We start from the raw sequence: 27,155 nt of genomic DNA, 5'->3' as shown, positions 1-27,155 counted from the left end.
CCAGTATTAACCCCCTACTCAACTGACACTCAGAACGAGCTGGGTCAGGAATTGACAGCCAAGCACTAACGGAGGGCTGCACTGTCCATCCACTGAGACGGAGAACATACAGAACATTCTATGGCTGAACAGGTCTCTTAGGGGACGATTCACTTGGAACTATTTTTTCTCCGTCTTTTTCCACTGGTGGGTGGACATAACCCATTTGTCTGGACTGGTCTGGTAAGAGGACAAAGAATAGCAGGCTAACCCATCCCAGACCTGCAGCTGATCACTAAAAATCAAAAGGTACAAAAAGACCCATTTGTCTGGTTTGAGAAAGGAGAATGTCTTGACTCAGGGGGGAAAGATCACCAGTGTACAGGAAGATTTGGACAAAGCAGAGAGCATGGGGCTGCCATGTGTTCTCTGTACCTCACTGTGAATATTAGGTGCTGAACCCGTGAAGCCATTCTCAGCGATCGTGCTGTTGGAGCTGTTTGGGGAGCTGGGACCGGATCCTGGGGCACTGTTGCACACAGAGGATACTGGGAAGGAAAAAAAGAAAAATTTAACAAACATCATATGGAGCCTCAGTTCTACAGTGTAACTGTTCTCTGTCCCCATTCCAGTGGCGTAGCCACAGGTGGGCCGGGGCCCATCCACTTAGGGCTCAGGCCCACCCAACAGCAGCACATATTTAATGCTAGCTAGTGGGGATCCCAAGCTCCGCCAACTGAAGACCTCCCCCTGATGGTGCTGAAAACACTGCTCTCCACTTCAGCAGTCTAAGCTTCCTGATACTGGCTTAATCGCATTGGGGGGAGGGGGAGGGGGAGGAGAACACTTGGTGCCCACCCACTTCTTGACTAGGCCCACCCAAAATCTGCTGTCTGGCTACGCCCCTGCCCCATCCCCCCCCCCCCCAAAAAAAAAACATACATCCAAAGGGAGAGAGAGGATAAAAAAAACTGTTCCCAGCCATCTCAATCACTATGTTCAGAGCACTGAACCCCACCCTAAAAAGGGCAGTGGTTCCCTAGGATTTAAACTGCCATTACTATCCTTCCTGCCAATTTTCGCAGCACTCATTCACCTGAGATTTCAATAGCTCTCTTTTTGAATGTACTGATGACTGTACCGTCCTTCCTTCGTAAGAGAGGGCTGCTCCTCCGCTCTGCCACTTTCTGTTTTAATCGCGAACGGACTTTTAAGTTGGGTTCAGAAGCTGCAAGAAGGAAAACAAAAAGCTAAGAATTAGCAGTCCAGGGCATTGCTCTGTTTAATGCCCAACACTGCCAGGCCAAAGTCATTCTTTGCTCTCTCCTTCCTCTCAGTCGGTGAGAGGTTATGACTCCATTCTCCAAGAAATGGTGGAGAGTGTTTCACATAAGAGGATGGCAAAGGCTCTCTTCACCTACAGTTCTAGAGGGATTAAACCAGCTCCCATCAGCGTAGCGTTTTCCTCTCCTGCCTCTTCTTCCTCTAACCTGTTTTCCGTAGTGGGAAGTCATCTCTAGTATCGTAGGTGCCAAGCATGGGCAGTTTATAGGATGGCGGCGTCCCTGGGGACCCTGTCTGGGGAGGAGAACTCTGGTCCAATGAGGTATGATGGGCTCCCCTGGAGAAAGGCAAGAAGAATACAATTAGCTCTATTGGAAAAGGTCTGAGCGTTTTAGCATTCTAAATAGAACATGGTATTTGCGCAGAGAGATGCAGGCAGGACAAAAACAGACCATTCCACAACTAGGAACAGGGCTTTCTCTAACCGACTCTCCTGCAGGTCAGAGAGATAAAGGGTTGGACAGGTGAGAACATGAGATAAGTGAGGAAGGACAAAGCAGGCGTAAGAGGGATTGTACACCAAGCCTTTGTCTGGTTTTACACTATTTCATTGGCCGATGCTCAGTACCTAATGCCGTTGCTAGAGTCGATTAGCACCAGAATAGCACCAGCATTAGGGTGTGCAGAATGTGCACCAAAGATGACCACAAGTAGTATTAAAATGTAGTTGGTTCTTTGCAAATGAGGTCCTTAGCTATTCCCTCCCAATGCTCAGAAACAGCGCACAAACCAAACCCTGCCCTTACTGCTGAAAACCTAACGCCAGCTCTGAGCTAGCATTAGGGTGTCTGGAGAGAGATTTCTCATGCACCAACCTATACACACTCCATGTGACCGGTAGATAGTTTTTTGGGTTTTGTTTTTTTTGTAAATCTTAGACAGAATGATTTTTTGCACCTTTCTTTATTGGTCCTGAAGTTAGCCCAAAAGCTCCATCTTTTTAAATATTCGCCTGGTTCTGACTGAGCATGCGCTCAAGAGCTGTGGTTACTGCACAGCTCTTGTGTGCCTGCATTGGGTACGTTCCTCCCACTTAACTTCCCAATGCTTAACGCTAACAGTGTGCATATAATTTGCATGCTATTAGTACTGAGCATTTGGAAGTCTTTTTCTGCGCTGTTCCTGCAGTATTTCCCGGCACTGTTCCCTACAGCGCCAGGGCTCTGAGCATCAATACAGGTGTGTGCTGACTACAAGCAAAGAAACAGACAACTTGAGTGCAACACTCTGCAGGGTAACAGCACAAGGGCCACTTTAAACAAAAAAACAGCAATGGGTATCAGAATTTGGGATGCTCTGTATGTATGTGCAAGGAGGAAATTGGATGTCACTGAATTTGGATTGCAGATGGAGGGAGAAATGGGGAGCAAATCAGAAGTACCAGTATTTGGGTTGTGGTGGGAGTGCAGGGAAGAGAAAGTGGAATTGGACAGACCAACATTTGGGGTGCTGAGCATACGATGGGGATAGAGAATCAGATGTAATAGAATCTGGAGTGCTGTGTGTCGGGGTGGGGTGGGGGGAAGGGTTCGAAATCAGTAATACCAGTACTTGAGATACTATTTGGGTGGATTGTAGGGGTACGGGAGATTCAGATGAAATAGAGATATTGTGTTATGGGCAGGCGGGTGGGCTGGGGGAAGGTATCGAGAGACAACAGATTCTGGAGTTCTTGTGGTCTGAGGTGGATCAGACATACCAGCATTTGGGGTGCTGTGGAAGGGAATGGTTTAGGCTGCTCCCCGCTGGCTCCTTGGACTTACTCAGCAGGAACTCTTGGAGCTTTAATTTCACCTCGGTACTGGCTATCGCACCTGTGGATGTTACAGAGGCACAGAAAAAACACACACGTTCCAGAGAAATTTCAAACTCAGGGATGACACAGAAGATGAGACATCAGAAAGGGCGGTATCGGATTTGTAATTTTGCAGCTTCCTCCTGCTCCTGTGGTCTGTCAGCTCACTTACAGTAGGCGCCTACTTATATTATGGGGCTAAGAGCTTTCATTCACAGCTTGGCTGGGGGTAGGGGGGATGGGGGTGTCTTTAATTTTAAATACCTGTACCTTCTTTCTCTCCAGGGGCCACAATTCCTTCTGGAACCTAGTATGTACCCCTAGTCTGGCCATTGCATGTCGCAGTTGAGGCATGCAGGATACTCTCTACTAAGAGTACATCACCCAGCCCTCCCGAAATTCCAAAGGCTGTGAAGGTCGCTTCTGTAGTAACCCCAGCCTAGTAACAGAAGACAGCCTCTGAAACTAAATCTGGCTCACCCATGTGACAGCAAATAGCGCTGGTGTAGAACCACTGGGCAAATCCAGAAAGGGCCAGTCTGTGCTACAGTGTTCTAAGTGCTATCAATACAAAATATCCATATGCCGCCAACCTAATCTGAAAAAAAGAGAGAATGACCCTCTTTTGAACACAACCCCCTTTCCCTGTCTGTAACTATAATGAATGAGGGTATGAAGAGCAGGGAAGGCCGGGTGCTCCTCTAACTAAACCTTCTTGTCTGCTCTACTCCGCTAAGACTTACTCTCTTTGCTCTTCTCCTTGTTGCGTAAGATAAGGAGCTGCTGTTCCAGCCGTTGCTTCTCCAGCTCCTCTTGGTGCTGCTGTTCCCGTTTGCGTTGCTGCTCCAGCTCTTGCTGACGCTTGGCTGCCAGGATCTCTTGCTGCTGCTGCTGCCACAGAGAGAGTCGCTTCAGTCAAGGCTGGGTCAGGTACATGACAGATGGGGATGCAGTGAGATTACACTTAAGAGGCAGAGAAAACAAGCTGCAAAGATGGGGAAGTGGGGATCCTGGAACAGATCAGCACTGCATCTTCACAGAAAGCGGAGGACTACGGAGAAAGGAGGGAATCAGAAACAGCAATGCTAAGACAGTCTCGGTTGGCGCTAAGGTGGAAACACAAGTAGGCGTAGAAGAGGAGCAATGAAGGGAAGCGAGAGAGCTGGCAACAGGAAGGTGGAATGAGAAGATGGGAAAGATATGAAGCTGGAGGTGGGAGCAGGAGGAATACCTTGAGGTGCTTCTGAAGCTGCACTTCATGCTGGCGTGTCAGGTGCTCGTGCTGCTTCTGGAATTCAGCAAAGAGTAGCTGTTTCTGGAGCTGCTGCTGCTGCTTCAGGAGGAGTAGCTCATGCTGCAACTGCTGCTCCCGCATGACTGGGTCCACACTTGACAAAGCTAACCGTGGCTCTGGCCGCAGGTCTACAGGGCTGCTGTTGTTGCTCGAGTTTGGCATGGCCAGAACAGGTTTAACATCAATTCCTGAAATAGAAAGAGACATAGATACTTAAAATTAAAATGAAATCCAGTGTAACAGTAAACAGCTGCTAGTAGGAACCTCTGTTGAAGACAGTTCTGGCTAAGAAATGAATGGACAATTAACCAAACCAGGTATGTGGGTGGCACTTATTTTAACCTGGCATGTATTTTACTCCTTGTTCTCTGTTGCTACCTGACTGGCATCACAGCAAGGGGCTCCCTGTCTCCCAACAGCGGAACTCCTCAGACTTTAACCTATGACACACACCTCACACCAGTAACTGCCCTTGGGGCCTGTTCTCACAACATCAAATGACAACAAACAGAATCTGTCCCCAAATTCACAATGCCAATTCCCCTTCAGATGAGCCCGATGACTGTCCTCCTGCCCTTTCTTCTGAGGCCCATCAGTTTAATCTCCTTGCAGGCTTCTGGCCTTCAGATCTGCAGAGCTAAGTCTTCAAATGAGAAGCTACCACAGGCAGTAATTTGGTCGACTCTGCAAGTGTTAAGAAGCATGCCATTCTACACAATGCCATGTGCTCTATCCATGGAGGGTCTACCAAGAAACCACAGGTTCACCCTCGGAGGAGAAAAAAGGAGGAAGACGGAGTATGCTAAGCAAACAAGACAAGTATTAGAGCCGGGCAGGGAGAACAGCACCAGCATCAGATAATCTGCTTTTCAACACTTTTATTGTAATTACTCTGAAAAACGGTGCTAAATATAGAATGAACCAAACAGCAGCTGCTTCTAAAGCGTAAAGGGGAAGAGAAAACAAACAAAGACAGGCAGTTGAGAGGATAAAATGAAAAGAAAAAAAAAAAAACAGTGGCTGATTGAGGAAAGCCAGGGAAGAGGTACAAATGTACAACAACCAGGGTAGAGAGCAAAAACAGAGTGCTAGGAAGAATGAATGAAAATGCAGATGGAGGTGAACAAATACAGGAGCACAAAAAGTGCTGTACACCGATAAGGAGATGCAGACAACAAAGAGGATGAGGAAAAAAGAGACAAGGCACACATTAAGCAATCAAGTGAATCAGGAAACCAGCTATTAAAATTGGGCATCATTAAAATGTATTCTATCAAGAAAACAGAGGGTTATCTGGGTGACTGCTCCAAAGTGTTTAATACCTTTCCAATTTCAAACAAAAATGTGAATCTGCAATTATTCTTAAAACAAAAAACAAAAAAAGACACAGAGAAAACTGGTTTGGTTATGTCATCATGGTGCTCAATGCTCTTGCTGCATCCTGAGGAAGGATAGAATCTCTTCTCGCCTATGCCCAAAGACAGCACATCATCATCTGCTTTCCACAGTTTGAGACCTGTGGAACATACAACTCGAATCTCATGGTTGTGTGTGGCCATATGCACTCTTGTCACAATTTCATCAGTTTTCCTACAAAGAAATTTGGATTCAATTCTCTAAAATGAGCCAAAAACGGCCAAGGTTGGGTGGAAATCTTTTGAGCACTGGGATCAGAAAAGGAAAACGCTGTACCAATCAACAAATAGACCACTCTCTTGCAAGATTAGATTTTTGATTTGCTTACACCTTTTCAGTAGTAACTCAAGGTGAGTATTTCCCTGTTCCTGGAGGGCTCACAATCTAATTTTGTACCTGAGGCAATGGAGGGTTAAGTAACTGGCCCAAGATCACAAGGATTAGCAGTGGGATTTGAACTGGGTGCCTCTGGATGTCACGGCTGGAGCTCTAACCACTAGGCTACTCTTCCACTCAATATCCTGGAACACCCAAAGCAAAACCCATACATGCTCTCTCCACCTCTCTTTCATTGGAGTTGAAACTCAGTCATGCTAGAGATGGGGGGTTCTTTAGCCCTCCAGAGCTCAAGTAGATGCAGTCCCCACTGTTGCTCCATCTCCTTCTATCATGAACTATTCTACCCCCTCTCTCCCACCTCACCCCAGTGTAGAGGCGGCTGCTTTAAACAGCACTGGCCAGGTTCCATAAAAAGCACAGCTGGTTTCCAGATAGAATCCAAAGGCAGAATTTAGGCTTTAACACACAACGCCAAATTATTCGAAGAAGCAACTTCACCACCAGCCATTTATCCATCTATTTTTATTTATTTGTTGCATTTGTATCCCACATTTTCCCACCTATTTGCAGGCTCAATGTGGCTTACATGGTACCGTGTCGGCATTCGTCAATTCCGGTATGAACAAATACAAGGTGATATGTGGCTTTTGTGACTGCTCTCACCCTCTACCCTATAGAGGCTGCAGAGACAAATGCACAGTTTATTATGTAACACCACCACAAAAGGCAACAACTACCTCCAGGTTTGAAAATGTGCTCTCTTGACACAATGGAAACTTATACACAAGAAGATGGGAATTCAGGTGCAATCCATCTTACCAGCAACAGGCATGCCAGGGTCATAGCAGCCAACTTTCCAAAATCATTGGGGGTGCTAAACCCAACAGTAATTACCTCTCTCTGAACACAGTCAAGGAGTTTGTTCAATGTTTGGGGGTGTTCAAGCACCCCCAGAGTTGGTTCCTATAGCCAGGGTTACCCTATTACCTGAGGAAAGCCAGGGAAGAGTGAACTACAATATTATACACACACACTTTCAATGGTGTCAAGCATTTAACATTTGTTTCACATGAATCTGGTTCAGAGACAGGCCGAGGAAGGTTCTGAGTATTACCTATTTTCTTTGTAATAAAATATGTCCACAAAATGGCATCAGATTTTACTACTGTTACATATATGTATATACGCAAAACCTTCCAAAAATATTCAGACTTTTGTACCTTTATGTTCTGCTGCTAAAAATTCAGATCTCATTACTGGACAGGGTTTTACCGATTAAACATCATGCTCTCTACTTTTAGTATGATAGCACAGTTATATAGAAACGTTTAAAATGTAAATAGGCAATCAAAGTATTCTGGTTTGTTATTCTTAAGTCTTCACACTCTGTTACAGTGAACCCAAATTAGATGTTTCCAAGAACTGACTTTACAAGGTTCATAATGTTAGAGTCCACCTGTGTCCTGCGTCAGTGGCTAAGCAGATTTCAATACTCCTGGATAAAGAATTAAGCTGTTTTTGTTGTATGGAGAAATTAAATCTTATTTGATGATTTTCTTTCCATTAGTCCTTTCCGCTATTCCAGAACCTGTGGGATAGTTGTATCCATCAACCAGCAGGTGGAAATAGGAAACTGAAATTTGAGCCGAGACATCTCTCGCTTGGCATTCAGTCCAGTTCCTCGGTATTCATATAGACAAGCAGTAAGGGTAAACTCATAACAAACACAACAACCTTAAACAACTCACTAACCTAACACTAACCAGACGAGCATGTACACATGACCTCTCTTATCTCTGGACAACTTGTAGAGAACAAGAGATATGCAGGAAGTACCATGGAAGGTGACGGTCATTATTTGACCCATTACTTTGCACCAACTAAATACCTCAGAAACCCTGGGAGGGCCTCTGGAATAATGGGAAGGACTAATAGAAAGAAAATTATCAAGTAAGATCTAATTCTCCTTCCATTACCTAGCTTCCCATTATTTCAGAACCTTTGGGATGTTTAAAAGCAATCCCTAGAGTGTGTGGGATCGCTCTAAGGGCTCAAGACCCAAAACTGGATTCTGAGTGTGCTGCAATGTCCACCCTGTAGCACTTGGCAAAGGTATGCAGTGTCGACTATGTTCCTGCCTTGCAAATATCCGTTGGAGACAGTAAAGTAGTCTCCACCAGGAAGCTGCTGTACGCCTCGTAGAATGAGCCCGCAAGAAAATAAGCTGACACGATAGTCTCCTTCAGCCATCTAGCAATGGTGAGCTTGGAAGTCATGAGGCCAAGCCTCTCCTTACCAAAAAGCTAAGTTACTTACCTGTAACAGGTGTTCTCAGAGGACAACAGGCATATATTCTCACAAATGGGTGATGTGATCCATGGAGTCCGGTGCAGACACTGCCAAGTGCACTGTCACTTTAAATCTTTGAGGCAATGCTCCCACCACACATGCATGGGTGCCTTCCTGCCCGACGTGAGATCAGCAGTACAGTGCTAAAGCTAAGAAGACAACTCCAAGGGGAGGTGGGAGGGATGTAAATAAATAAATAAAAAGTGAGAATATATGCCTGCTGTTCTCGGAGAATACCTGCTACAGTTAAGTAACACAGGGGGTCTTTTACTAAGGCATGCTCACGTTTTTAGCGCGCACTAAAATTGGGTGGATACTAAATGTTAGAGACACCCATAGGAATGCACTGGCGTCTCTAATATTTAGCGTGCGCCAAACACGTGAGCATGACTTAGTAAAAGGGGGTCTTAGCTTTCTCTGAGGACAAGCAGGCATAATATTTTCACATATGGGACTCACTATCTACCAGTCTCACAGGAAAAATGAATTTTTGTAACTAAGTAGATAGTGAGCCTGGTGGAAATAATGGGCCAGAGTTGGACTTTAAAACAATAAAAAGATTATTCAGGACTACTTGTCCAAACTGGTTATCCTGTATGGCATACAGTAGTGAGTAGTGAAGGTGTGGGTAGAAGACTGCAAAGCCGATTGCGAATATCTTGAATAGAGGAAGAACAAAAATGGACTACTGAGGCCGCCATGCTGCTCCTGTTAACCTTTAAGTCATTTAGGATAGGTCTACCACTCTACCTTTAATCTCTAACAATTCCATAATAACCAGTCTGTCTACTTCGCTCTTTAAATGAGCGTCGTTTGGTGCTATCTGGTCCAAAGCAAGCATCCCTGGAATCAACTAGACAGTGCACATTTTTTCTTGCTGTTATGTCCCTTTAGAACTCTTTGCCCCTATTTGTGCTATCACTACCCAAATTTAAAGCAGTTTTGAAAACATGGCATTTTCACGTCGCCTTTGATCCAGTCTGGTTTGGGTATGGTGTTCTGTTCATCAGGTGACCTGCTCTTTCCTTTCCCCATTTCTCTTGCTTATTTATCTTCCCTTCCCTGACCCTATCCAATTTTCAGTATGAGTTTGTTTTTCTTTACTATCTGATTTTGTAGTTCCTTTTCCTTTTTGTGCTATTTGTGATTTTATTCTATTGTAAACCGCTTTGATCTGCAAGATAGCAAAGGCAGTATAGCAAAAATAAATAAATAAATGACTCATTATGCGTGGTGACCCAGCCATGGAGGGTCAGCCCAGCCTGAGAATACGTATAGGAGACGAAGAGGGGCATAATCGAAAGGGGCACCCAAGTTTTCCTGAGGACGTCCTCGCAGGATATCCCGGCGAAGGGGCGGAAAAACCTGTATTATCGAAACAAGATGGGCATCCATCTTTTGTTTCAATACGGTCGGGGACGCCCAAATCACGAAATTTAGGTCGACCTTAGAGATGGTCATCACCAATTTTCGGCCATAATGGAAACCGAGGACGCCCATCTCAGAAACTACCAAATCCAAGCCCTTTGGTCGTGGGAGGAGCAAGCATTCGTAGTGCACTGGTCCCCCTGACATGCCAGGACACCAACCGGGCACACTAGGGGGCACTGAAATGGACTTCAGAAATTGCTCCCAGGTGCATAGGTCCCTTACCTTGTGTGCTGAGCCCCCCCAAACCCACTCCCCAGAACTGTACACCACTACCATAGCCCTTATGGGTGAAGGGGGCACCTACAAGTGGGTACAGTGAGTTTCTGGTGGGTTTTGAAGGGCTCACATTTACCACCACAAGTGTAACAGGTAGGGGGGGATGGGCCTGGGTCCACCTGCCTGAAGTGCCCTGCACCCACTAAAACTGCTCCAGGGACCTGCATACTGCTGTCATGGAGCTGGGTATGATATTTGAGGCTGGCTTAGAGGCTGGAAAAAATATTAAAAAAAAATTTTTTTTAGGGTGGGAGGAGGTTAGTGACCACTGGGGGAGTAAGGGGAGGTCATCCCCAATTCCCTTCAGTGGTCATCTGGTCATTTAGGGCACATTTTTGTGGTTTGGTCGTAAGAAAAAAAGGACCAGGTAAAGTCATCCAAGTGTTCATCAGGGACGCCCTTCTTTTTTCCATTATCGGTCGAGGACGCCTATGTGGTAGGCATGCCCCAGTCCTGCCTTCGCTACGCTTCCGACACGCCCCCGTGAACTTTGGTCGTCCCCGCAATGGAAAACAGTTGAGGACGCCCAAAATTGGCTTTCGATTATGTCAATTTGGGCGATCCTGTGAGAAGGACGCCCATCTTGCGATTTGTGTTGAAAGATGGGCGCCCTTCTCTTTCGAAAATAAGCCTGACAGTCAGTCAACCAAGTAAAGATTGTATACTTGGTGATGGGAATTCCCAACCTGTTAGGATCAAAGGATGCAAAAAGCTGGGGAGGAATTTCGATGAGGTTTTGTTTGTTCTAGATTGTATTCTAGAGCACACATTATTTATTATCTCATTTGCACCCCACAGTTTCCCAACAGCGTCAGGCTCAATGTGGCTTACAACGCACCACAGAGGCAGACGGCAATGTAGTAAAGTAAAGCTAATACAGCAGAAAACCTACACAAGAAATAGTGGGGAGGATGAGGAAGGGACGGCAGGAGCAGGGAAACCAGGAGAGAGGAAGGAAGGGTAAATATGTCCAAAATTTGTCTCTAGATTGTGTGTCCAGCAGAGGAGACACATGCTGAATCCTTGTGATAAGCTTTTCCAAATAACAAGGTCTTTAGCGATTTCCTGAAAGATAGGTGGTTGTAGATGGTTTTTATGGGTTTCGGCAGAGAATACCAAAGTTGGGTGCTGATGTAAGAGAAGGATGAAGCATACATGGATTTGTACTTAAGTCCGATGCAGGTTGGATAATGAAGGTTTAGATATGAGCGGAAGAGTCTAAATGTGTTAGTCTAAGGTATGCAGTGCTGCTTCTCCAGGATATGAATGTGGTTTAGGAAAGAAGACAGGTAGTAAACGGACTGGTTGAAATGAGATGGAACTCCAAAACCACTTTTGGGAGGAACTTGGGGTGGGTTCGGAGTACAACCCTGTCGTAGTAGAACCTGGTATAAGGCAGATCCGCCGCAAGGGCTTGAAGCTCATTGACTTGGCAGAAAAAGAACTATTAAGATCAGTACTTTGTATGTGAGGAATTTCAGAGAACAGGAATGAAGTGGTTCGAACTGAGGTTTCATAAGAGCAGTGAGGACTACATTGAGATCCCATTCCACCAGAGGTGGTTTAATAGGAGGTTTAGAGTGAAATAAACCTTTCATGAATCTAACCATCAAGGTTGGCATATTATAAATTTTAGTATGAAAAGCACTAATGGCCTCAAATGTAGTATGAGTTAGTTTTGAGTACAGAATTTGAAAGATGGAAGAGGTACTCCATAAGGGTAGGTAGAGAGCATGTAGTAGGATCGAGCGCCCTCGTTGAACACCACAGAGAGCATCGGTTTTTTTTTTTTTTTTGTTTGTTTTTTTGTTACATTTGTACCCCGCGCTTTCCCACTTATGGCAGGCTCAATGCGGCAGGCAATGGAGGGTTAAGTGACTTGCCCAGAGTCACAAGGAGCTGCCTGTGCTGGGAATCGAACTCAGTTCCTCAGTTCCCCAGGACCAAAGTCCACCACCCTAACCACTAGGCCACTCCTCCACTCCACTTTAAACAGAAACATCTTCTTGTGGAAGGTTTTCTGGAGTCAAGCAGCACTGCAGAGTCTTTGTGAGGAAGGTTCAATGAACGCAGATCGATGTCGTCAGGTACCAAGCCATCAGGGCCAGAAAGCAAGGGTCTGGATGAAGGAGGGATCCCTCGTTCTGTGTTATTAGGGATGGAAAAGGATATAATGGTTCCCTGGACAGCAACTCTAAGAAAAGAGGGAACCAGTTTGCCTGCTACCACGTTCTGTTTTCCAGCTAGATAAACAGCTCTTAAAAAGATGTTCTGAGAAGTCTCCCAAATCCAGATTTGAATTGCTTGGTGGCAGAGAAGGTAAGACCTAGTTCCTCCCTATTTGTTTAGGTAATACATTGTTACTTGATTGTGTGAACTAGTATAACCTGATTGAGAATATAGTTCTGGAAGGTTTTGCGAGCATTCCAAACAGCTCACAATTCCAGGAGACTGATGTCATTGCTCTTGTGGAGACCAAGAACCATGTGAATGGAGACTGTCGAGGTGAGCTCCCCAACACATCATGGAAGCATCTGTAGTGAGAACCTTGTGATATGGAGGGGGTTGGAATGGAAAGCCTCAGATAGGATTGTTGGATACCATCCACCACTATAGAGATGGAGTTATTTGGATTTGAGCAGATAGTAATCCTATGACTTGGGACCACTAAGGGGAGTGTGTCCACTGAGGAATTCAAAAGTGAATTTGAGCCAATGGTGTTACAAAGACTACTGAAGCCATGTGACTGATGAGGCATAACATCTGACAAGCAGATATTTGAGTCGACTGGGATATCTGAATGGTAAGATGTAGTATATTGTTCGCCCTCAGTTGAAGAAGGAATGCTTGACCCTGAGCTGTGTCGAGGAGTGCATCTATGAACTCTAAAGTCTGTACCTGCTGAAGATGTGATTTGAGATAGCTGATGACAAATCTGAGGAGTTCTAGAAGTCTTATCAGAGACTGAATGAAAGCGCTGGTGGACTCTTAAGAGGCTGCTTCGATTAGCCAATCGTCCAGGTATGGGAAGACGTGGATGCCTCACCTGCGAAGCATTAGTTACTACTACTACTAGACACTTTGTGAAGACTCGAGGAGCCGAGGCCAAGCCAAACGGCCCTTGCACTGATTGCGTATTGCTCCACAGCGGAAGTGCAGAAATTTTCTGTGTGTAGGGAGAATAGATATATGGGTATATACCTCCTTGAGGCCTAGAGAGCAAAGCCAATCATTCAGTTGTATCATGGGAAGTAATGACCCCAGGGATACCATGCAAGACCTTTCTTTTAGGAGAAACGTTTTCAGGTCTCACAGATTGAGAATCAGACGTACTCCTCCTGTTTTTTCTCGGAATGAGAAAATATCTGGCATAGAACCCTTGATCCCTGCCCGGAGGAGGAACAGGTTCTATTGTATGCTGCTGGAGGAGGGTAGGGAGCTCCTCTCAAAGTAAACTCATTTGAAGGGAGTTGAAACAAGACTCTTTTGGTGGATGAACCTGGGGTCTTTTTCACCAATGGAGAACGTAGCAGTGTTGAATGGAATATAGTACTCATCGGTCAGAGGTTATGAAAGGCCATCTCTGTTGGAAGAGAATTCTTCCAACAGGTAGGTTGTTTGGCACGGACAACTGAAGTCAAAAATTAGGTTGTTGTTTACATTGAAAGGGCATCTGGGATTTTTGTCCTTGCTATTGTCTTGGATGTGAGTGTTGGGGTGGACGCAGCATATGGGATGTAATGATGCTTAGATATATAGTGGTTGGAATGTTAGTATCCTCGCTGGAATCTTAAAAACAAAGTAGTAGTCTGAAGCCTAGATAAGAGTCTTTATTGTATTTGTATGTTTTTTTAATTAGGTCGGCCATCTCCTCACCTTTGTCACCAAACAAGTTTTCTCCACGACAAGGGACATCTGCTAGATGCTTCTGGACAGCAGATTCAAGGTCGGAGACTCTTGAGTGCATTGCTACTGCTAAGGTGGAGATATATGAGACATTAAAAGCCATTAAAAGCCTGTCTCACAAGATATTTACGACAGTCTAGAACTTTTCTGTGAAGCTTTTGGAACTCTTCTTGTTTGTCAGAAGGAAGGAATAATGCAGAGCACTCTGTATTAGAGATTTTAAGAAAATAATGGAGTAAAGATAATTCAAAATGTAATTGGTTAGTACACCTCTTCCTCGGTATAAGGCGGTACTTCAGAAAAATAACCAGTACTGCCTAATAATGAAGGTTGCGTTATAATGAAAGGTAATAGATGAAATAAAGACGCAATTTAAGACTCAATTCAATTTTTAAAATAATTTTAATGAATGCAAATTGAATCTACAATGGCAAAACAAGTCCAAAAAAATCCTTTTCTTGACTGCAAATCAAACTTACAATACACAATGGCAGGGTTTAGTATTACATAACCTCTGTAGTGTAGCAAATAAAGAAACTTTTTATGAATGCAATCAAATTACTATAGAATGTAAATTCAGTGCATGTTCATTTAAGGTTCATATGTTCACTTAATGAAAAAGTCTGTAATTCACAACTGGGTCAACATTGTAGACCTGTTGTTCTGTGTAATTTCCAGCCTCAACCGCTTTTACTACATTCTATTGCAACGAATTCCAGAGTTTAATTACACGTTGAGTGAAGAAATATTTTCTCAGATTCGTTTTACATTTACTACTTTGTAGATTCAATGCGTGGCCCTAGTCCTAGTATTTTTGGAAAGCGTAAACAAGTGATTCACGTCTACTTGTTCCACTCCACTCATCATTTTATAGACCTCAGCCGTCTTTTCTCCCAGCTGAAGAGCCCTGGCCACTTTAGCCTTTCCTCATAGGGAAGTCGTCCCATCACCTTTATCATTTTCTGTACCTTTTCTAATTCCACTATATCTTTTTTGAGATGCGGTGACCAGAACTGAATACAATATTCAAGATAAGGTTGCACCTTGGAGCGATACAAAGGCATTATAACGTCCTCATTTTTTTTTTATTTCTTTCCTAATAATACCTAACATTCTATTTGTTTTCTTAGCAGCCGCCGCACACTGAGTAGAGGGTTTCAACGTATCATCAATGATGACGCCTAGATCCCTTTCCCGGCCATTGACTCCTAATATGGAACCTTGCATTCCGTAACTATAATTCGGGATCCTCTTTCCCACATGCATCACTTTGCACTTGCTCACATTAAACGTCATCTGCCATTTAGAAGCCCAGTCTCCCAGTCTCGTTAAGGTCCTCTTGTAATTTTTCACAATCCTCTTGCGATTTAACAACTTTGAATAACTTTGTGTCATCAGCAAATTTAAATTACCTCACTACTACTACTACTATAAATCATTTAGGAACCTTCAGGCTATTGACCCTTCTACTCTGTCCTCCAGTGTTTCAAATCTCTTCTCTACCACTATGTTATCCAAATCTGTCAATGAGGCTGTCTCTTCCTATAATACTATTCTCTCCTCTGTTCTGGATACTCTCGCTCCTCCCATTCCCCGTTCTGTAAAATGTACCAAACCCCGGCCTTGGCTGACCTCTAAAATCCACTACCTACATTCCTGTACCCGCTCTGCCGAACGCCTTTGGCTGAAATCCCATGCCCATGCTGACTTCATACATTTCAAATTCTTGCTAACCTCCTTCCAGTCTGCTCTTTTACTTGCCAAACAGGACTATTACATCCAGTTGACAAATTCTGTTGGCTCAAACCCTCGACATCTCTTTCCCACACTGAACTCTCTCCTCAAAGTGCCTTCACCTCCAACTCCCCCTTCACTTTCCCCCCAGACTCTGGCTGAGTACTTTCATGATAAGGTTCACAAGATTAAACTTGAATTCTCAACCAGGTCACCTCCACCTCTCCTTCCCTTAGCCCATTCTCTCAACCCTCCAACCCCTGCCTCCTTTTCTTCCTTTTCTGAAATCACTGAAGAGGAAACTACACATCTTATTTCCTCCTTGAAACTAACAACTTGCTCCTCTGATCCTATTCCCACCCATCTACTTAATACTATCTCTCCTACTGTCATCCCTTTTATCTGCCATATTCTCAATCTTTCACTTTCCACTGCGACTGTTCCTGATGCCTTCAAACATGCCATAGTCACACCACTCCTTAAAAAACCTTCATTGGACCCTACCTGTCCTTCCAACTATCGCCCCATCTCCCTCCTCCCTTTCCTAGCCAAGATACTTAAACGTGCTGTTCACCGCCGTTGCCTTGACTTTCTTTCATCTCAAGCTATTCTTGATCCACTTCAATCTGGCTTTTGCCCCCTTCATTCAACTGAAATAGCGCTTGCTAAAGTCTCCAATGATCTGTTCCTGGCCAGATCCAAAGGTCTCTATTCTATACTCATCCTTCTCGATCTATCTGCTGCTTTTGACACTGTTGATCACAGCCTACTCCTTGATACGCTGTCCTCACTTGGATTTCAGGGCTCTGTTCTTTCCTGGTTTTCTTCTTATCTCTCCCAGCGTACCTTTAGCGTATACTCTAGTGGATCCTCCTCTACTTCTATCCCACTGTCAGTTGGTGTACCTCAGGGATCTGTCCTGGGACCTCTTATTTTCTCCATCTATACTTCTTCCCTTGGTACTCTGATCTCATCCCATGGTTTTCAATATCATCTTTACGCTGCTGACTCTCAGATCTGCCTCTCCACACCAGAAATCTCAGCCGAAATCCAGGCCAAAGTATCAGCCCGCCTGTCTGACATTGCTGCCTGGATGTCTCAGAACCATCTGAAACTAAATATGACCAAGACTGAGCTTCTTATCTTTCCCCCTAAACCAACCTCTCCTCCTCCCCCATTCTCAATTTCTGTGGATAACACTCTCATCCTTCCCGTCTCATCAGCTCGTAACCTTGGGTTATCTTCGACTTCTCTGCACATATTCAGCAGACTGCTAAAACCTGTTGTTTCTTTCTCTGTAATATCACCAAAATGTGCCTTTTCCTTCATGAGCACACTACCAGAACCCTCATCCACACTCTTATCACCTCTCGCTTAGAGTACTGCAACTTGCTTCTCACAGGTCTCCCACTTAGCCATCTCTCTCCTCTTCAATCTGTTCAAAATTCTACTACACGACTAATATTCCGCCAGTGTCGTTATGCTCATATTAGCCCTCTCCTCAAGTCACTTCACTGGCTTCCTATCCATTTCCGCATACAGTTCAAACTCCTCTTATTGACTTATAAGTGCATTCACTCTGCAGCTCCTCAGTACCTCTCCACTCTCATCTCTCCCTACATTCCTCCCCAGGAACTCCGTTCACTGGGTAAATCTCTCTTATCTGCACCCTTCTCCTCCACCGCTAACTCCAGACTCCATTTCTTTTATCTTGCTGCACCATATGCCTGGAATAGACTTCCTGAGCCGGTAAATCAAGCTCCATCTCTGGCTGTCATCAAATCTAAGCTAAAAGCCCACCTTTTTGATGCTGCTTTTAACTCCTAACCCTTAATCACTTGTTCAGAACCCTTATTTTTATCATCCTCACTTTAATATTCCCTTATCTCTTGTTTGTCCTGTTTGTCGGTTCTAATTAGATTGTAAGCTCTGTTGAGCAGGGACTGCCTCTTCATGTTCAAATGTACAGCGCTGCGTACGTCTAGTAGCACTATAGAAATGATAAGTAGTAGTAGTAAATCATACACAGCAATATGGCTAAATATCCAGAAAAACACCATTATTGGTTCCAGAATGGAGATAATTTGGACTAGGAAACCACACAACACTCTTCAGAAGCCAAAGGACACCCCTCCCCACACACACTTTAACTATCAGAAAAGCCATTTGTATGCAAGTGAAGAATGCTTGGCACTTGAGTCAACGGCCTGTTTTAATCCGAAGCCGGTAAGGCTCCGAGGGCTGGGCAGAATATTAATGTTCACAGACTCCTTTTCTACCATACCGGTGGAAATCCAATCAGTGAAAGAATTCACACCAAATCAATGGACAAAGACCCCATGTTTGTTTCTGTAGTGCATTTCTGATGATTTCTCCACCCCAAGCTTTGCATGAAGACTAGAGAAAGAAAATGACAGCATACAACCAGCTAAGCTCAACAATGGTCACTTTGTGAAAGACCAAAATTGAATCATGTTCAGAATTCCATTCCTTCCCTCCTTATACAGCATTTGAATTTAGGCAAACAGGTTATAAGGATGTAATCCCTCCCACTAACACCTCATAATATCTATCTGACTGGTGCTCAATTCTGGCTATGGCGCTCAAACCCATGAAATAAAATTCCAGTAAAAATCAAAACAAACAACACTCTGATCTGCAAAAAGAGGTCTTCACAAGACAAAGCCACACAGAAGAGAACACTCAGTAAATTATTCATGGACCCCTTACATATGGAATAACAACCATGTGTGTGACGCCAGTGGAATGACATTTCTTTAATCGCATCCGTGGCATACACTGCTGTTAGGCAGATTCCATAGTCTTTTTATGAGGATTTGTTACTAAACAAAAGAGTCAGTGTGGCATAAAGGACATGGTGATTCTATTTTTTTTAGGTGGGGATGAGGGGGGGGGGGGGGGCTGTCACTGCAGAGCAATTACAACCTTTTTTCATCTACCAAATGCATTCTTCCAGCTGTTTCCATGACAGAAAGTATCTACCTTGCAGACTGATATCTGAGCACTCTTGCAGAAGGAAAGAATAGTGTGCCCGACAGCTAAGGTGAACACCCAACTCACAACAGTGTAACAGGCATTTTTACATGCATTTCACTTAAGCAATAGTACCTACTGTGGAGACTCTATTCACCTGTCTGTCCGTCCATATGCATTTGTTTGCACATGTGTATACTTCACTATCACAAAAAGCAACAGTGCTGAAGAGCCAATAGGAATTCTCCAGCCTTGCCGTCAAGAAAGTTGGCAAGGATCCCTGGGTCCTGCCAGCAAAGCCATGCAGTGGAAAGAACAGGCGAGTGAAGGAGAGGAGCAGAGTCCATTAAAGCATCGGCAATATAGGCATGTGCCTGAGGCCCAGAAATTTAGGGGGGCCCTATCAAATGTAGTCAGGAGCCCAGGACTGCCAACTCTTTTTTTTTTTTTTTTTTAGTTTCTACACATTTTTTAAAGTTAGTGTCTGAAACCTGGAAGGATAGCTAAAGGATTTGGATATTTTTCATTGTTCAGCCCTCTGTAGCTCTCCAATGCTCCCCTCTTCCAGTGCAGAGAAAATGGTAGGATCCAACCAATGGGAACTGATCTGCAAGTGCTTCGAAGGGGAGGTCAGTCATGGAGGTGAGAGGAAGTGAGCCTGCACAGGGTCTGGAGACAGATGGAGGTTGTTGAGAAACGGTAAGAATGTAAGAGGGATTGGGGGGAAAAGTGAAGGGTCTGCTGCAGGCTGAGAAGCTGGCAGAAAATGAAAGAACTTTAGATGGTTACAGGCTGGGGGTGATGACTGAGCACATGTAGCAGAAACAGCTCAGTATCAGGGGAGAGATAGAAATACAGAGGATATCTAGAAAGTGACAGAGTGCAAGCATGTGCACGTGTGTATGAAGAGCAAGTCTAGAGTGTCACTGGTGAAGACAGCATCATGCCCTTTGAAAATCTAAGCTGCAGTGGAGAAGTTCACTGGTACAAATGTACCTGTACATATGCTAAATCAGGGCTCGACAAAGTTTCTTAGGATCTAGAAGCCAGCCCAAAATTCTAGGCAACATACTTGGAATGACTGGAATTTGTATTCATTTATGCACACTTATAAATTGTACATTCATAATGTGCTCAAGATGATGCACAGCAAGTTATTTAACACAGTAACGGGGAAGGAGCAGATAGGAGGCAACTTCTCTCCCCTTTGCCCATCCACCTACAGCCTGTCTGGCAACGGAGAGAGAGGCTTTAGGCTGTGATTGGTGGGGAAATGGAAGAGAAGCCAAAACTGCAGCTACTAAGGATTGGTGGGATGGTGCACCCAGCCACCTACTCCTAAAATCTGCAGTCTTAGCCTCTCTCCATTGCCCATCTGCCCCCAGAAGCTGCAATTTTAACCCCTTCCCACTGCTAGTCCCATCCACCCCCAGCAAACACAGCCACTCTTCCATCACCTACGCAGCCACCCCAGAAATATCCTTGGCTCACATCCCTGTCCACTACAGTGGCCTTTGAATCTCTCCTCTATCCCCCAAAACAGTAGCTTCTCTCAGTGCCCACTGCCTGAACTCCCTCCCTCCCCCTAAACAAAAAAGACAGAAGCTTAAAAAATTTAAATTGATCCTATTGATAGGGCTGCTGAAGAATCACCTCCTCAGCAACAATGCTCCTTAAGGGTTGCTTCTGCAATTGCTAGCACCCCAAGTATCCTCCCAATCATAGTGGCTCCATGAGGGCTGCCTCCTCAGACTGGATAACCCCAAATTTCTCTCTCTCTGCCTCAACCCAGTGCCACATAAACACACACCCACAGCTCTCTTTGCCTCCCTCTAGCACACACAAACACACCCATAGCTCTCTTTGCCTCCCCCTCCAGCGTATGTGCGTACCCCTCCCCCCCAGGACACACACACTCTTAGATCTTTGTCAATCACACCATATACCCTCCAGTGGCATACACTATCCCCTGCCCCGTATTTGTCTCCCAATGATGTCCACCACTCCAGAACTGAATTCTCAATACTGCTCTCCAGCTTTTTATCTTCTCCACCTGAACACAGACACCAATTCACACTCCCCTCCCCAACCAGCACAGTTCTCATCCCCTCCTCTACAGCATACCCGGCTCTCATGCCTCCCTCCTCCATTGCTGTCTCATTTCCCCTGTTCCCCTGTGGTACAGATACTCAGCCCTCGCCCCCAACATGGCACACAGCTATCCAGCTCCTCCCCCCCCCAATAGGGCACACAATCACCCAGTTATGTCATCCCCCCATCACGGCACACAGCTCTCACTCCCTTGACCCCATGTCCCAGCTTCGACTCTGTAAGAATCAGAAGGAAAGAGCAGATGTATCGAACTACATCCTCCTCCTCTGCGAGCAGGATCCTGGAGACACCCCCAGACAGCTGCAAGGATTCAAATTCTATGCTCTCAACATACAGGCTGTGAGGGCCAGAAACTGAAGGTTGAGCTCAGTGTTTCCTCTAAGGAGTGGCTTGGTCTGTGTGAGCAACAAGTTTTAAAAAACAATTTTTGAACGCCAGTATTAGCAATGCAAAAAGGTTTTTGTGAACAACCATGTAAAATCTGTGAGCAATGCTCCAAATATGTATGAGCAATAGCTCATGCGCTCTGCTTAGAGGGAACATTGGTTGGGATGTAGATGAGACCCCTCATTATGCATGAGGAGGATCGGAAAACAGTCCAGCCTCCATGATTCTTTGGTGCACAACTCCAGAAGAAGAAGAAATCATATCTGCCTCGGCCAGCAAAGCATGATGAGAAGCCAGAGGGGAGGAGGATACACATACAGAAGGCCCTCCCCCCCCCAGTGAAGGAAGGCATCTAATGCTATTCTGCCATACAACCTGAGTCTGGAGCAGAACCGAGGGACTTTGAGGGGGTGCTCCACTCTGAGAAGATCCTGCAGGCTATGTCCATTTTGAGAGACCATTCAAGCAGTTGCATCACTCTGCTCAATCTGTCCGCCAGACTGTTGTCTATTCCCATCAGGTATATGACTCAAGAGCACCATCCCATGACTGGTGGCCCACTGCCACATTCCAACAGCTTCTTGACACAAGGGGTAGGATCCTGTACCCCCCCCCCCCCCCATACCGCTTGTTGGCATAATACATGGCAACCCGATTGTCTGTTTGAATGAGCACAATTTGGTTCAGTAGCCAATCTCAAAAAGCCTGTAGAGCATTCCAGATTGCTTGTAGTTCCAGAAGGTTGATCTGAAACCTGGTCTACAGTGGAATCATAAGCGGTGTCCCAGCTGCATGGAGACTGCCGCTTTGGCACAACAACCTACCGAGGGGGCACAGTCCTTCTGGCCTCATGCTTTTCAGGTGCTGGCGACGCCGATGCTGTGAACTGTTTAACAGTACATATTGTGAATAGTCACATGGACGCAGCTATTACAATGCCCCCAAGCTCCAAGCACCATGCCTCGAGGGGGACCGATCTTCTTTGCTTTCATTCAATGCTTGTCACTGGAATCCCTCAGTGCCAAATAAGAGGACATCGAATCCACACACTTCCTCGGTGTCGGGTCTGATGTTTACCGGTTCCAGGGTTCTGCCTCAGTGCCCAATGTCAAGACAGGCAGAGACTGACTTGATGCCAGTGCACTCCCAGTGTCCAATGTCAATGGCCCAACTTAACACCAAAAAGTTTCCCAAGTTGGGCTCCTCTAGTTTTCTGGGTCCTTTTCTGCATAAGAACACAGTAAGAAGGGAAAGAACCCTGTGGGAAAAAAACCCAAAATGCAAAAATACTCAGATGCACTGAAGAAAGAGCACCGATACAACCTCCCTGCTCTGCGGAAAAACTGAGACTGATAGTTCAGCATTCATACATTGGGTGGGAAGGCACCTGTCACTGCCAAAAGTCTCTTAAAGAGATATTACACTGGGAAGCATCCACACCTGGGCTTTGTCGGATGAAGTCACCCACACGTGAGAAACTATGTCCTGCTTGTCCTTGGAGAAAACATTATACATTTATATTGTGGACATATTGCCCGTAAATCTCACTCTTGGAACAGCTTACCTTGACAACGAAAGCAAAGGAGGGTGAAAATGACTTTCCTCATAGGGAAGTCGTCCCATCCGCTTTATCATTTTCGTCGCCCTTCTCTGCACCTTTTCTAATTCCACTATAACTTTTTTCAGATGCGGTGACCAGAATTGAGCACAATATTCGCGGTGCAGTCGCACCATGGCGCGATACAAAGGCATTATAATGTCCTCATTTTTGTTTTCCATTCCTTTCCTAATAATACCTAACATTCTATTTGCTTTCTTAGCCGCAGCAGAAGGTTTCAACGTATCATCAACGACGACACCTAGATCCCTTTCTTGGTCGGTGACTCCTAACTTGGAACCTTGCATGACGTAGCTATAATTCGTGTTCCTCTTTCCCACATAGATCACTTTGCACTAGCTCACATTAAACATCATCTGACATTTAGTCTCCCAGTCTCGTAGGGTCCTCTTGTAATTTTACACAATCCTCCCGCAATTTAATGATTTTGAATAACTTTATGTCGTCAGTTACTCCCATCTCTAGGTCATTTATAAATATGTTAAAAAGCAGTGGTCCAAGCACAGACCTCTGGGGAACCACACTAACTACCCTTCTCCATTGAGAATACTGACCATTTAACCCTACTCTCTGTTTTCTATCTTTTAAGCAGTTTTTAATCTACAATAGGACACTACCTCCTATCCCATGACTCTCCAATCTCCTCTGGGGTCTTTCATGAGGTACTTTGTCAAACGCCTTCTGAAAATTATACACAATATCAACCGGCTCACCTTTATCCACGTTTGTTCACCCCTTCAAAGAAATGTAATAGATTGGTGAGGCAAGATTTCCCATCACTAAATCCATGTTGGGTTTGTTTCATTAATCCATGCTTTTGAATATGCTCCGTAATTTTGTTCTTGATAATAGTCTCTACCATTTTGCCCGGCACCGACATCAGACTCACCGGTCTATAGTTTCCCGGATCTCCTCTTGAACCTTTTTAAAAAATCGGCGTTACATTGGTCACCCTCCAATCTTCCGGTACCACGCTCGATTTTAAGGATAAATTACATATTACAATAACTCTGCAAGTTCATTTTTCAGTTCTATCAGTACTCTGGGATGAATACCATCCGGTCCAGGAGATTTGCTACTCTTCAATTTTTAGAACTGCCCCATTACATCCTCCAGGTTTATAGAGAATTCATTCAGTTTCTCCGACTCGTCAGCTTCGAATACCATTTCTGGCACTGGTATCTCTCCCAAATCTTCCTCGGTGAAGACCAAAGCAAAGAATTCATTTAATCTCTCCGCTATGGCTTTGTCTTCCCTGATCTTCTAGCGGTCCAACCGATTCTTTTGCCGGTTTTCTGCTTTTAATATACCTAAAAAAAATTTTGCTATGTGTTTTTGCCTCCAACGCAAATGCACAAACCAGTCTTGAACCTGCAGTAGAAGCCTAAAGTTTGGCATGGAAAGAAAACACTGGCAACGTTTAAGCAGTTGTGAAGCTCCCGAAGAAACAGGTTGCGAAACAGCAGTGCTCTGTTAAGCTGTCAGCACTCAAGTTGCCCTTTTGGATTTTTAAAGAAAGGTCAAGATGAAATTTCAAAAAATTACAATTTAACAAGTAAAAAAGTAATAATACAAAGGTAAAATAGCACGGAGGTTTTTCTGACTAATGACAAGGTGGCTCAACAGCAGGACTGTGTTGCGTTAGTGTTTAGAGCCGATAAGCCTTAGCGCTTCTGAAGTCTTTTCCTCTATTGCTATTGTCATTGCCGGTAATAAGGAGTGTGGCAATTGAAATCGTTTTTTATATGAGATTCTTTGTTCATGTTGTGAGTGTGCTAACTGGTTGACAAATTGCCACTTTTCAACTTCACTGCTTATGAAACATCCCAAAGATGGCCTGGGTCAATGAAATTATTTGTTACAGTTACAAGCCATAGATCATTTAAATATAGAATCACATTTTTGAATGAAACCAGCCTAACATGCCTCTTGTCAGTACGCTCTGCGGTCATGCATTATTGTTGAGGATTAAAAGCTTATGATTCCATTCTTTCTGCCCACTCAGAGCCAGAAATGAGAACACATACCTCCCCTGTCAGTACCAGCTTCTGATTCATGCATTACTGCAGGGCAGGCGAACAGAACATGATGTGACTCCCTCAGCAACAGAGAATATGTGAATGAGAAGGGACTCTGAACTGGCACTTCTTCCGGCACTAGCACTGTCCGCTCTGTCACTTCTTCTCTGCAGCACCCCCAAATCCTCCTGTGGTCCTGGGTTAGGCCCATTTCCCTCCACTACATCCAGCTTTAGAAGAGAACAGGGCAGTGACCACCTCCCCAACACATACCACAGCTAGCATACGTATATTTTATTTATTTATTTTGACTTTTATATCCCGCGATTCACCAAACAATGTTTAGATTCAATGCGGCTTACAAACAGTGCTTTTTTTGTGCCGGCACCTTTTTTTCCTAGGGCCAGCTCACCTGCCTGCCCTTAGCTCCATGAAAGACCTGCTTTCTGTTCCTGCCACACCGCGACGCATTTAAATCCTTTTTTTTTTTTACTTGAAGTCACAGCGCCGCCGGCGGCGTTAGTGACAGCAGCAGGCTCGCCTCCTCCAGCTTTCCCTTCCTGAGTCTCAGTATCCCACCCTCGCAGAAACAGGAAACTACATCAGAGGAACTGAGACGGAAGGGAAGGCTGGAGGAGGCGAGCCTGCCGCTATCACTAACGCTGCCAGCGGCACTGCAACTTCAGGTTAAAAAAAAAAAACAAAAAACATTTAAACGCGTCGCGGGGCGGCAGGAACAGAAAGTAGGGCTGTAGGGGAGCTAAGGGCGGGCAGGTGGGGCTGGGGTTGGTACTGGAACTCGATGGGGGCTGAAAAGGGGGGCAGGTGGAAGCTGGGGCGAGTTACTGGACATGGAGGGGAGGATAGGGGCAAAGGAGAATCGCTGGACATGGAGGGGAGGGCAGAGGAGAATCGCTGGACATGGATGGGAGGGCAGGGGAGAGAGCAGAGTTGCTAGGGATAGATGGAGGGAAGGGCAAAAGAAATACTGGACAAGGATGGAGGAGAGGGAAGACAGGAAGGAGATGAACATGGACGGAGGGCAGGGGAGAGAGGAGAATCGCTGGACATAGTTGAGAGGGGAGGAAAGGGGTAAAGGAGAATCTCTGGACATAGATTGGAGGGGAGGGAAGAGGAGAATCGCTGGACATGGATAGGAAGGGAGGGCAGGGGAGAGAGCAGAGTTGCTGGGGATAGATGGAGGGAAGGGCAAAAGAAATACTGGACATGGATGGAGGAGAGGGAAGACAGGAAGGAGATGAACATGGACGGAGGGCAGGGGAGAGAGGAGAATCGCTGGACATAGTTGAGAGGGGAGGAAAGGGGTAAAGGAGAATCTCTGGACATAGATTGGAGGGGAGGGCAGAGGAGAATCGCTGGACATGGATAGGAAGGGAGGGCAGGGGAGAGAGCAGAGTTGCTGGGGATAGATGGAGGGAAGGGCAAAAGAAATACTGGACATGGATGGAGGAGAGGGAAGACAGGAAGGAGATGAACATGGACGGAGGGGAGGGGAGAGAGGAGAAATGTTGGACATGGATGGAGTGGAGGGCAGGGAAGAGAGAAGAAGTGTTGGAGGGAAGGAAAGACAAAGGAAGGAGATGCACACGGTTGGAGGGGAAGGGACAGAGGAGAAATACTGGACATGGATGGAGGGAAGGGAAGAAAGAGGAAGTAGATGCACATGGATGGAGTGGAGGGGGAGAGGAGAAATGCTGGACATGGATGGAGGAGAGGGAAGACAGAAGAGGAGATGCACAAGAATTTAGGGAAGAGAGACATATACGCAGATGATGTCACGATCTCTATCCCATTCAAACATGACCTAAAATAAATTACCAACGAAATCAACCAAAGCTTCCAAATCATGCACTCCTGGGCGGATGCATTCCAGCTAAAACTCAATGCAGAAAAAACACAATGTCTTGTACTTACCTCACAATAGAACACAAATAAATTCACCACCATATCCACCCCTAACTTTTCCCTCCCCGTCTCAAACAGTCTGAAAATTCTTGGAGTCACCATCAACCGAAATCTCACACTTGAAAACCATGTGAAGAATACAACGAAGAAGATGTTCCACTCCATGTGGAAACTCAAAAGAATAAAACCTTTCTTCTCAATAGTCATCTTTCGAAACCTAGTTCAATTCCTGGTATT

The 27,155-nt window shown here is 45.1% G+C and overlaps 1 protein-coding gene across 5 annotated transcripts in view; it reads right to left on the bottom strand.

Annotated features, from left to right (window-relative positions):
- Positions 1 to 27,155, bottom strand: part of LOC115482020 (histone deacetylase 5-like) — a 148,241-nt gene that overhangs the window by 69,727 nt on the left and 51,359 nt on the right. For 3 of the 5 annotated variants that reach the window (XM_030221557.1, XM_030221561.1, XM_030221558.1), the window contains exons 2-7: positions 4,350 to 4,600; positions 3,862 to 4,009; positions 3,023 to 3,137; positions 1,470 to 1,600; positions 1,076 to 1,207; positions 415 to 527 (exon numbers count right to left, since the gene is read on the bottom strand). In XM_030221557.1, the coding sequence (XP_030077417.1) occupies positions 415 to 527; positions 1,076 to 1,207; positions 1,470 to 1,600; positions 3,023 to 3,137; positions 3,862 to 4,009; positions 4,350 to 4,600 (890 nt within the window). The remainder of the gene's footprint in view (positions 1 to 414; positions 528 to 1,075; positions 1,208 to 1,469; positions 1,601 to 3,022; positions 3,138 to 3,861; positions 4,010 to 4,349; positions 4,601 to 27,155) is intronic. The other 2 variants (XM_030221559.1, XM_030221560.1) reach the window with 1 other exon arrangement.

The sequence above is a fragment of the Microcaecilia unicolor genome, chromosome 12 (genome assembly GCF_901765095.1).
Source record: "Microcaecilia unicolor chromosome 12, aMicUni1.1, whole genome shotgun sequence".
NCBI lineage: Eukaryota > Metazoa > Chordata > Amphibia > Gymnophiona > Siphonopidae > Microcaecilia > Microcaecilia unicolor.
The sequence above is the reverse complement of the archived record's forward strand: the minus strand, read 5'-3'. Positions and strand labels throughout refer to the sequence as shown.